This window comes from Lonchura striata, chromosome 5 (assembly GCF_050655825.1).
Source record: "Lonchura striata isolate lonStrDom1 chromosome 5, ASM5065582v1, whole genome shotgun sequence".
NCBI lineage: Eukaryota > Metazoa > Chordata > Aves > Passeriformes > Estrildidae > Lonchura > Lonchura striata.
Window position 1 is genome coordinate 20,265,440 of NC_140707.1, and position 12,066 is coordinate 20,277,505.

At 52.3% G+C, this 12,066-nt stretch overlaps 1 protein-coding gene across 1 annotated transcript; it reads right to left on the reverse strand.

The window, feature by feature from the left end:
- Positions 1 to 148: 148 nt before the first annotated feature.
- On the reverse strand, positions 149 to 11,998 carry DDB1 (damage specific DNA binding protein 1). Its single transcript, XM_021555951.4, has 27 exons — positions 11,850 to 11,998; positions 11,088 to 11,236; positions 10,869 to 10,985; positions 9,777 to 9,998; positions 8,461 to 8,575; positions 8,265 to 8,362; positions 7,414 to 7,572; positions 6,972 to 7,055; positions 6,704 to 6,820; positions 6,272 to 6,374; positions 6,100 to 6,175; positions 5,912 to 6,020; positions 5,514 to 5,692; positions 5,270 to 5,433; positions 5,082 to 5,189; positions 4,663 to 4,870; positions 4,472 to 4,567; positions 4,189 to 4,300; positions 3,625 to 3,748; positions 3,226 to 3,390; positions 2,789 to 2,883; positions 2,494 to 2,664; positions 1,913 to 2,022; positions 1,575 to 1,744; positions 1,363 to 1,465; positions 1,030 to 1,153; positions 149 to 740 (listed from the first exon to the last, which is right to left on the reverse strand). The coding sequence occupies exons 1-27, from the start codon at positions 11,908 to 11,910 to the stop codon at positions 657 to 659; spliced, it is 3,423 nt and encodes a 1,140-aa protein (XP_021411626.1). The 5' UTR covers positions 11,911 to 11,998; the 3' UTR covers positions 149 to 656.
- Positions 11,999 to 12,066: the final 68 nt, after the last annotated feature.

A 12,066-nucleotide genomic window follows, 5' to 3' on the forward strand; every position in this document is an offset into this window, starting at 1 on the left:
AGGCACTCACAGTGCCACTGGCAACCGGGCAAGGAACTAAAATTTCCTACAAATCCAAGAAAAGCCAGAAAAATGCATATGGAAAACAGGTGTCCCCAAGATCTCAGAGCCTCGGACACGGGTATCATCATTCCTCAGGACACAGATATTTCCTCTTGGACTACTTTATTTGGTAAAACTCCGAAATCAGCAACAGCTTAAACTTCCCAGAACTTCCCTCCCTGAGCAAGGCATGGATCCTATGGTGAGCCAAGGCTCCAGCCTTGGCTGCTCCTCGAGCTTTGATTCCTCTTCCAAAAAAACACAAGGAATCAAAATGAAAACAAAAAAAAACCAACAAAACAGGATCAAAAGCAAAACTAAAAGCCAAAAAAAGTAACAAAATACCTAAGGACACCAGGGAAAAGGGAATCGAGGCGAGGGCATCAAATCCCAGTGGATCACCCAAGGAAAGGGACAGTTCTGGGCCCAGCCAATTCCATAGAATCCATGAATGCCAGCAGGAGATGACTGACACCTCCCCAAATTCCTAACAAGCTGCTTGCCCTGTGAGATTCCATCCCCCTCTGGCCACTGCTGCCAGTGCTGGGCACAGCTGGGGAAGGATTCCCTTGCTCCATGTGGAGGGTAGGGGTAGGAAACAATCCCGAGTCCTGCTAATGGATCCGGGTCAGCTCCTCTACAATCTTTATCAGGTCATCCACGGTGGCTTCCCTCTTCATCCCGCTTCCATCGTCAATCTGCACAGGGCGGAAAAGGCATTGGAGACATCGGCAGGTGCCAAAAAACATTCCCAGATCATTCAGGGACGTGTGGATTTAGCACTTCCCAGAGAGGCTGTGGCTTCCCCATCTCTGGAAGTGTTCCAGGCCAGGTTGAACAAGGCTTGGAGCGACTTGGTCTAGTGGGAGGTGCCTTTAATTCCCTTCCAACCCAAACCATTCCATAACTCTACAATTCCATGATTTACTGAGCCTGGATTGCTGAGCAAAATCCTTGAAAGATCCAAGGCTACATTCCCAAGCTCACCTGCAGGTTTGCCACCACTTCCTGCATCTTGGGCCTGCTGATGTCCAGAAAACTCTCAATCAAGTCTCCATCGATGAATCCTGTGGCTGGTTCCGTCTTTCGTTCGGTGTGGAAGGATCTCCAGGTGCCACTGTCAAGGAGCCAAATCCACAGGGAATAACACCAGCCCTGGGCATGGTGCTGGGTTAATGATTGGACTCTGTGGTCTCAGAGAAATCTCCCATCCTCCCATCTTTAAGTCCATGATTGCTCAGGGTAATGGAAACCCACTCCCACCCTCTCCAGCTGGTAAACTACCCAGCACATGCTCCTGGCTGGAATGCTAAAGGATATAAAGAATGCTCAATCTTCCCCACGCTCTTGATGACTTTGTTGAGCCTGTTCTGCATGTCCAGGAGCAGGTTGTACCAGCTTTCCGACAGGGATGTCACCAGGCCTGCACAGGAATAACGGTCATGGGAATGTGGCAGGGGGTGGAGCTGGATGAGCTTTCCAACCCAAACCACTCCAGGATTCTGCAGGGGATCCTCAGCCCTGCTCCTTACCGATCATTCCATTGACAGTGCCAAAGAGCACGGATCCCTGGGTGGGCGTGGAAGTCTCTCCCAAGTTCTGCATGACCAGGGATCCGTGGCAGAAGACATTGACAAACTCTCCCAGGTGGGATAATCCCACTTCTTGCAGGTGCTGCCGCTCCTCATCCGTTGTGGCCGCACTAGAATCCCAAAAACTTCTCAGTCCCGGATGGGGGCACTCTAAAACTTTCCCTTGCTCCCAAAAGCTGGGAATGCTTCTCCAGTTTTCCTGAAGGTCCATCCCAGCATCCCATCCCTCCCAGCATGTGCTGTCCCATCCCATTCCCAATCTATCCCAACCAGTTTACCTGTCCTTCTGGCACACGAACAGATTGAAAGCGTTCTCTGCTCCCAAGAAATTATCATCATCCAGGATTTCCACAGCACTCATCCAGTTTGGATTGAAATCCCGGGCAATCTGGAAGGGGCCAAGAAGGGACACGCTGTGTCCAGGTGGCCTGGCCTGGGATCCTGCATCCTCATCCCACCCAACACCAATATTCAGGAGCAAGGCGGGATCCAGCACGTCCTTCTCTGCTCCAGGAAGTAGCTGAGCAGGAAAGGCACTCCTGGAGATGGTCCTAGTCCAAGTGGCACTTGGATAACATCCTGGGAAAGTGTGGAGCAGCCTATGCCAAAGCCACTCCAGCAATTTAAACCTCCATTCCAAGTGGACACCAGGCATCCCAGATGGCATCTCCCACCCACCAGGCACCAGCTGCTCTTCCCACAGCCAGTTCCCTAGAAACTGAGGGATCCATCCCTCCAGAAACCACAGGGATCCATGTCAAACCTTATCCAATCAAGCCAAACTCCTCCTTTTATCCCCTCCAACACCATTCCCTGTGCCCAGAGCGGTCGGAATTGATTCCTGGCACTGCTTCCGTACCTCCTCAAAATTCCCTTCCATGGGTTTGTAGGCCAGGAGCAGCACGGAGCGCATGAGGTCTCCCACCAGGATGAAATCCCCCTTGGTTTTCAGGTACAGGGCCATGATGTTGTTGTAGTGGTTGCACTCCGTGCGCAATTCCTTCTCTGCTGTCCACTCGTACAGGCGGACCTGTGGGATGGGACACGGATTGGGATTCTCCACATGAGAGCTGGGATATGCTCCACAACAGACACCTGGCTGACATCCAGATCCACAAGTACACTCCTAAAAAAAAAGTCAGAGCCTTGCCTACCGTGCTGTTGATGCTGGCTAACAGCTTCCCGTTGAATTCCACCATGGAATACACAGCTCCCTTGACCTCCTTCTCAGCCAGGCTCTGCAGCTTCCCTGGAATAAAGCCAGGCATTACTTGGATTGTTTATCCAAAGAGTGGGAAGTCAAAGGGGTTCAGCTGAGCTGGCCTGAATTTTGCTTCCTAAAAAAACTGCCTCTGAGAGGGACAAGTGACATGGAAAGCAAATCCCAAAATCCAGGGCTGGTGAGGGATTCTTGGGCTTCTCTAGGAGACAGGGGGAAAGGGAACACAGCACCTACAGACCCCGACAACAGATTCCTTGGGAAAAACTGCCTGCTCCTGTGACACAAGCTCTCTGGGGTTTGAGGAGCTCATCCCTGATCTCCCACCAAAAAAAAGCTGGATTTTTCCAGGTGAGAACACCTTGTTCTTACCATCGGAGTAGTGGAAGACGACGATCCGGCCCTGCTTGGGCTCCGCTTCCTCGGGATACACCATGGCAGTGCCCACAATGAAGTAGGTGTTGGGATCCTTTCCCAGCTTGCAGGAGACCAGGCTGAGGGCATACTCATTTTGCAGGAATTGGTGAGCATGGAGCACTGGGAAAAAAATAAGCGGGAAAGGTAAGAACAATTGGGATCCCAAAGTCCTTAAACTGAAAGCTTAAGACACACCCTAGAGATTCCCTCCCCTATTCCTCACCACCTTGTACCATCAAAAATTGGTATTCCCTAAACCTTATGGCTGATGTTCCTCCAGGAAAATGCTTTGGCTGAAGATCCCCTGGGCTTCTCCAGGATGGGAAAATCTGGATTTTGGGATGGGACAGGTACCTTCGAAGGTGTGCTGGTCTATGATTAACAGGTTGTGCACTTCCACCTCCTCTCCAAAGGATGTCTCGTGCGGAGCTGTGCTGCTGGAAAACAGCTTGCTGGTGCTCACACTGCTGGACAAGGCCTGGAAACAGGAAAATCTGTCACATCCCAGTACTACTTGGGATATCTGCACAGCCTCAGGTAGCCAGTGAGTGGGAAAAGGGATGGGAGAACAGCTGGAGGAAGGAATAAGTAAAGCCCTGCTCCTGCAGGACTGAGTGGTGGTGTTAATCTGAGTTTAAGTAGAGCTGTGGCTTCCAGAGCTGAATCCTTGGGAAAAGGATAACCTTGGAGACTACACAGAAGCCTGTATGGGATATGGAAGGAGCAGCACCCAAAAATAAAGGAGATCAGGTAGTACAGTGGCTGTATCACCCCCTCAGAGAGATCCCACCATCCCATTCCTCCCCAGCTAAGGAACAGGACTGGACTCACAGCTTTGGAAATGAGGACCATCAAGGAAAACCTGGATCAGAAATTCTGATCCCCACAGCATAGGGGTGACCCAACCTGGGATCTCACCTGGGTGCTGGCACTGGGTCTGAGTGCCGTGGTGCCCCCACTGGCATCCTGCACCTCTATCCGGCTGGAGAGCACCCCGAAACACTGGGATACCTCTTGGTAGCAGATTTTCCTGTGGGATAAACAGAGCCACGTCAGTGGGAGAGCCAGGAAAGGCCATTCCAAGAGCTCTGGAAGCAACAAGAGCTGTCTGTTTACTCCTGGGATGGCAACATTACCCCAACCCTTATCCTGTGCAGCAGAGCACCCTGATCCCAGGAATCTTCATCCCAGGAATCCTCACCTGGGTGACTCATAGAGGGGAACAGTGCGGATGTGCAGCTTCTGGATCTCATCAATGGTGCCAATGGTCAGGGTGCTGTTGTTGGCCAAGGCCAAACTTGTGGGGAGAAAAATAATGGAAAATTGGGTGAAACAGCAAGTACCTCCCTCTCCTCCATATCCCTTAGGGTCAGGAACTCGTGGCGGGCTCACCTGTCGGGATACCCGTCGGAATTGAGGGGGCACATGTAGTTGACCTCCTTGAGGTTGACGTTGGAGAAGACCAGCTTGTGGTTGCTGCTGTAGATGACGGTGGGGCGGTCGGAGCAGGCAAACACATTGGTGGTGGACAAGGAGCGGAATGTCCTCAGCACTGTGGGCTGTGTGCCCAGGGTCACCTTCTTCCTGTCACTCAGCAAGCCTGGATTCAAAGGGAAAAGGGACTGGGATATGCCACAGCACCTCAGGGAAAAATGGATTGCGGGTAAGCGCACCCCTGATTTAAGAATCTATCTCCTTCCTCCAGTGTGCTGGAGAAATCCCCCAGCCCACAGCCAATCCTACCTGAGCATGAGGCTGAGAAAGCAAGGAAGATCTTTCCCAAAAAATTGGAAAGGAAGGGAAAAGGTTACCTGTCTCAAGGCTGAGGCCAAAGTAGAAGAGAGCTCCATCCCCGAGGGCACACAGGAGGTAGTGGCTGCTCTCAAAGGTTGTCATCAGGATGGAGCGAGGGATAATCTCTGTGGGAAGCAGAAAAAGGGATGGATGAGGTCACTCAGGACATGGACAGTGACCACTGCCACTCTTGGGAGGTTCCTACCTCCTCCCAGCATCTCCTTGTGCAGCAGCTCGAAGGATGGGAGCTTCAGGATGCGGGCAGAGATGTCAGTCCAGAGCCCGATGGCACAGAGCGGGGACATCCCGTTGGAGTCTCCTAGGGGGGTGATGTCCAGGCAAGCCACCTCGTGCTCCATCTCAGTGCAACTGGGAGGAAGAAAGGAGGACAGGTGTCCACCTGGATCCCAAATCCCAGCATCCCAAGAGCCCTCAGGATGTGGGCTCACCTGATCTGCCGGAGCTCCTGGGGGCGGATTTCCAGGTAGTACAAGGCTCTTCCCACAGCCACCACCACCTGGTTGCTGTTGCAGGAAGCAACGCTGATGTTCTTCCCATTGGGCTCTTTCCATTCGCTCACCAGGGATTTGGGCTCTTGGCTGACCAGTCGCACCGATGCAGACGTGATCTGGGAAGAGAGACAGGAAAAATCATGGAAAACAGTGTTTCCAAGGTGGATGGCACAAGAAAGAACCTCCTTCTTTCCATATCCCTTAGAAACACAAACCCAGGATCCTGTTTGCTGATCCCATCAGCTCAGGGAAGCACTCCAACTTCTACCCTGGATATGTCACGATCCATATGGCACCAGGAGACCATATCCATGTTTTCCTCATGCTGGATTTACCTGGATCAGCTGCTGATGCGCCACGTTGCCACAGAAGAACGTCTGCTGGTCATCCACAAATCCTGTGAGCTCTGTTTCTTCCACTTCCTCTCCGTTCAACATCAGAACCCTGAGCAGGGAAGGGAATTCCCATTAATTCCTGCTCCAACATGGGGCTGAGAGCCTGGATCAGCTCATCCCACCTTTACCTGGTCTGGCCAACAAATGACAGCACCAAGGTGTTGTCCGTCTCCCGGTGTGGATCTGACCTCAATGGCCACAATCCTGCAACAAGGAGGCCACAGTTCCTCACAATTCCACAACTCAACTTCATCTGTGCCCACCATGCCCCCCCCTCAGGCTGTGGAACACCTCCCACACCTTTAATTCCCGGCAGGTCGATGCTGGCATGCTCATGGATCCCGATGCCGTTCCGGATGATCCGCAGCGATCCCTCTTTGAAGGCCCCAGAGCAGGTGACCAGCTGGAGGAAAAGCAGATGGGCGTTACCAGCTGTGGCTGGGAAGCTCTCCCACTCTTCTCTGGGAGGTCCCATTTCTCATGGAAATGGGGAAGCCATTCTTGAATCATGGAATCCTGGAATGGTTTGGGTTGGAAGGGACTTGAAAGATCCACCAAGGCCAGGCTGGACAGGGCTTAGAGCAACCTGGTCTAGTGGAAGGTGTCCCTGCCCATGGAATAAGATGATCCCTTAGCTCCCTTCCAACCCAAACCATTCTGGGATTCTATGATTTTATAGACACACTCAGCCAAAAATTCCCAGCAGTGAGGAGGGAAAAGCAGGAACGTTACCTGGCCTTGGCCTTGCCTCTCCAGGTCCACCACGCACATGTCCACGATGGGCCCGAGGTTGGTGAAGGTCTCCATAGCCACCACGTAGGATCCCTGCTCGTTGCTGTCCACGTTGAGCTGGGAATAAATACTGGAATCAATTTTTGTCTTTCCAGAGGCATGACAGGGAAGGGGCAGGCAAGAAGAAGACAGTAAAATGCATCCACACTTCCAGGTTTTGATGGAAATTGAGTCCTGTGGGAACACGCAACCAGTAGCTGCCACATACCTTCACAAGCTGGGAATCTCCAAGCCTGGAGCCAACAAACACCACTCCGTTATCCAGGTAAGTCAGGCACTCGGCAATGGATGTCTGGGAAATGGGAAGAGGCAGGTGACCCACCAGTAGCATGGAAAGGTCCTGGCCCACACACACCTTCCACCACTAAATTGTTATCCAACAGAAAAAAACTGGGTATGGAAGGGGATTTAATCCCTTTGTAAACCCCACAGACTCCAAGCTCCTCCCAGTACAAGTACCAGGAGAAAAAAATGGGAAGGAGGTGAAAGTTTGAGTGCCCACAGGGAATTTTCCCAACAGTTCAGGGCTGTGGCAAATGCAAAGCATCAACACCTCCAGCTCCCAAAATTCCCACTCATTCCTGAATGGAGCTTTTCCAGACTTGGGAGAATCCCAGGTAAGTGCCAAGGATGGCCCAGGTGATTCCTACCTCTCCCAGCAGCTCCACACGCAGATCCTTCAAGGTGACAGTGCCATCCATCTGCTCCTCCTTCTCCAGGAGCAGCATGAAGAGCCGCCCTTCCATGTCTCCCAGCAAATACCGCGATCCGTTGGGATCCACGCGGTTGTGGCACACGATGGTGCTTTGCTGCAGGGAAAGCAGGGAATTCTCAGATTCTGCTGGAACAACTCCAAACTGATCCCCAAAAGGTCTGTGCAGGTGATATGTTCCCAGCTCCAGTATCCCACCCATTCCAGAGCTCCAGGAGCGGACTGAGATCTTCAGGCACCAATATTCCAATTTCTTCCCCCAAGATTTCTAGCCTGTGTTTATTTCCATCTTAAAAGACCTTTGGATAGCAATTCCAGTCCTCTTACAGCTTGGAGCAGCGTGTCAGCCATGCCATTGGAGCTTCATCCTCTGATTAAATATGGGAAGTGGCCTGTTATTCCCACAAAACCCACAAGTCCAATTGCTGTCCCAAAATCTTTCAGCCTCTTCTCCTCTGAACAAGTCTCCAAGGGGTTCATCCATGTTTTCCACTGCCTGAAATGAAACCTGGCTCTGCCCTGGAACTGTGCCCAGACCATGCACTAATTCCTAATTAATCCCATTCCCTGGGGCCCAAACAAAATTCCAAGAGCTCTACAGAAAGAGGAGGCACACAGTGATCATGGATGTCCCTCGGCCCCCAAGAACAGTGACCTGGAAGCCAAAGCTCAAGAAGTCCAAGTAAGTGGCACTGTTAGACCACACCTGGGACAACAGGAGTTTGAATTCCTGACTGGAAGGCCTGGGAAAGGAGGGATTTTTTAGGATGCAGTCCTGGATCCCCTCACCTTGATGATGGGAGGAGCGATAGCCAGATATTTATCCCCATTGTGGTAGGTGATGGATTCCTGCCCGATGATAATGGCGCCTCCAAAGGGCTCTGGCACTGCAGGACGCACAACAAACATGAGACAACCTGCCTGGAAAAAAGGAGCCATCCAGCCTGGAAAAACATGGGAAGATCTTTTACAAAAAAGGCCCAACCTGCGATGACCATGGAGGCTTCGGCCTCCACATTTTCCTGCTTCCAAGGGCCTTTATTGAATTCCTTCTCCCGCAGGGACACCTCGTATGTCTTCACGTGGCGGCCCTGGGGGTCCTGGAAGAGAAGCAAAAGTGGATGAGATTCCAGAAGTGGGGAGATTCCACCTCACCTCCTGCAAAAATATAATTCCCGGGAGCTTCTGAGGCTTCACACCTCCTCATCCTCCCCCACATCCACATGCCACCATTCTCCCAAATTTTTCCATATATAATTTCCACCTGACGAAATCCCTGTGCAGGAAAACACTGAGAAGTATTTTCCTATTGTTTTACGACTGATATTCTGGAATTTGTGTTCCTCTGACAACCTGGGAACAAGGGGCATAATGGAGTATCACCCCCTCCTCCAGCTCTTGCAAACATTCAGGAATTCAGGGGTTTTTATCATATTTCCCTGTAGTTTCAGAACTTCCCAAAAATTATCCCAGCTGCTGCAATCCTATTTGGACCAAGTCCTGGGATAATGGGTAATAAATGGAAAAAGAATCAAGGAAACAGCTTGGAAACATTCTCCTCTCCATAGGCAGGGATTGCAACAATCCAGAGGTTTATGATTCAGAACTGACATCCTGCTCCTGCTCCAAGGGTTCGAGTTGTTTTGACATGGATTGTGGAACCCTAAAGTTGGAAAAGCACTTTTCCAACTGTTCTCCCAAACTCCAGGTATGTGATGACAAAGTGGTTTCCTCCCTTCAGGAAGTTTGGGGGGATTCCAGCAGCGCCCAAACAAGGAATAATGGAGCATGGGATTTCAGCTGAGCTTGGGATAGCCTGGAATTTAACAAAGGAAAGCTAATCCCTAGCTCAGTCAGAACAGTAAAAGGCTCTTTGGATCAAAACAGCATCCAGAGAAGACCTGGAATGCTCCCTCCATAAGAAGCCAGGTGATGGGAGAGGTTATGAATCCTCTTTACGCACCTGGAATCACCTCCCAAAAATACCAAGCAGGCCACTGTCTTGTTTTTTAAAGAAAGGCTCAAGTCTCGCTATGGGAAACAATTGGTTGTGGATCTTGCTGGAGAGATCCCTAAACTCCTCCTGGGGGTATAACAAGGAAAATTCCCATCCAAGGCAGAACTGCCCAGGAATCCTGTGGGAAAGTATTGCTTCCTCCCTCCCATAGTTGGAAAAAGGCAGTATGGAAGAACAAGGACCTGGAGAAACTGGAATCATCCCTCATTCTGCCTCCCAAAAAGCCTTTGGAAAACCTTGGGAGCCCTTGGCTCCACCTGGGCTATCCATGGATAAGCAGGCACCTGGTAGACGAAGCAGATGGTGGGAGCTTGGCAGCCGTAAAGGAATTTCACGTCGATGACCTGGAGCTCTTCCAGGCGGATGTTGAAGGCCTTTAATTCCTTGTTGTCCCGATCCAGGGGGATGACCTTGAAGAGGCCATCATAGAGCCGCAGCCCGATCATCCGGCACTCGGGATCGATGATGCCGATGATCCCGGTCTCCGAGGGGCGCCCGATGCGATCCTGAGGGAGAATTCCAGAGAGAGAGGAAAGAAAAAAGTGATTAGTGCCAGGACAATATTCCTGAAAAACAGGACCAGGAGTAAGTTGCCAGCCCTTAGGTGAGGAATGGCTCCTTGCACACTTCCCAACAGGCTTGAGAATTCCAGCTGGGAAGCCACCAAGCCTAAGGAGGAGATGCCTTTCCAACTGCCCCATCTAGCAGAGCTCCCACACAGCTTCCCCACAAATTCCCACAGGACTCATTTCTCAGGGAAAATTCAGCCTTACAAGGAGTTTAGGCTTTAATTTTTCTTAAATTTAATTTGTTATTCCACAGGGTCTCCCAAGAATATATTGAATTCACAGGGACACAAATTGGAGCATCCTGGTCTAGTGGAAGGTGTCCATTGCAAGGGGTGGAATGAGATGATCTATAAGTTCTGTCTATCCCACACCATTCCAGGATTCCATGTGCTGGTTTAGATGAGATATTGGGAAGAAATCCTTCTCTGTGAGGGTAATGAGGCCCTGGGATGGATTTCCCAGAGAAATTGTGGCTGCCCCATCCCTGGAAGTGTTCCAGGCCAGGATGGATGGGTCTTGGAGCAACCAAGGATAGCACAAGGTGTCCCTGCCCATAGAAGGGAACTGGATGAGCTTTAAGGTCTCTTTTCCAACCCAAACCAGAATTTCCAACCCATTCCCAGAATTCCATTAATCCTTCCAGAGACCAAGACTAACTCTGGAAACATCCTGTGACCCATCCCAGATCCAGCAGCCAGCAAGGAACCACCAACAGAACAACAGAAGTCCAACACCCTGCTGCACCAGGAAGGCAAAACCATCCCTAGGGAAGGGAATTCCCATCCCAGGTGCTGCACTCCCCCTCACCTGCACGTTTCCATGGGCACGGGTGATGATGTCGATGCTATCCCCGTTCTGCTTGTATTCCAGGATGCAGGCGTTGTACTTGGCCGTCAGGATGAACAGCAAATCCTTGCTCTCCCCCTGCCCGAAAAAAGCCCGGTCAATGCAAATTCCAGGGGTGGACATTCCCATCCCACCCCGCCCAGGCGGGCACAGCTGCATCCCTGCTCCGCCAGCACCCACCTTGGGGCGGAAGAGCTCCATGACAGCGGTTTTCCCGTACATTCCCACTTCCTTGACGGGCCGGAGCCCCTCGGCTGTCACGACGTAAATCTCCAGCCGGGTGTTTTTGGCAATCAGCAGGTTCAGGTCCTCCGCAGAGGTGAAGTGTCCTGGGAAAAAAAGGGAAGGAATCCCAGAGGAGGGATCAGCTGGCACCTCGGGGTGCCAGGCTGCACTTCCACAGCCTCCCTGGAGCATCCCAAAATCCCATCAGCTTCCTTCCACAGTGCTAAACGCTCTCAGCAAGTGCTGTCCCTCAGCCTGCCCTCCTTGCTTTTCTGCAGAAACGCTCTTCCCACTGTCTTTCTTCAAGAATCCTCATTCCTGGAGTCTCTTCCCACCATGCCCAGCACTCCCAGGGCTCTTGGGGCTCCCGTAGCTTTCCCAAATCCCACTTCCTCTCACACCTGTTATGCATTTCAGGAGCATCACTTCGATCCTTCCTTTACCCTAAATTCCCTCAGTATCCCCAAACCCTCCGGCACCCCAAAACCCCCGGTACCCCCAAACCCCCTCGTACTCCAAAACACACTCCTCAACCCCAAAACCCTCCCGGCACTCCCAATCCCTTCTGTGCCCCAAAACCCCCCGGGGACCCCCATCGCCCCCAACACCTCCATCTGCTCAATCATAACACATCCCCCCGTGCCCCCCGGTACCCCCCAACCGCCCTCCCACGCGGCCCTCAACACGGCGCTCCCGTCGCCGCCCGCCCCGCGGTACCGGTGACGCAGCCATTGACGGCCGTCGGCTTCTGCGCCGTCACCACGTAGTTGTAGGACATGCTGGGGGGAACCGGGAGGTCCCGGGGGGCGCGGGGGGAACCGGGGGGGAACGGAGAGCGCGGCCTCTCCGCCGCCGCCGCCGCTTCCGGGAAGTGGGCGCACAGGGCCGCTCTAGCCCGCCGGCGGGCCGCAGGGAGCAGACGAGAGGAGCCGCT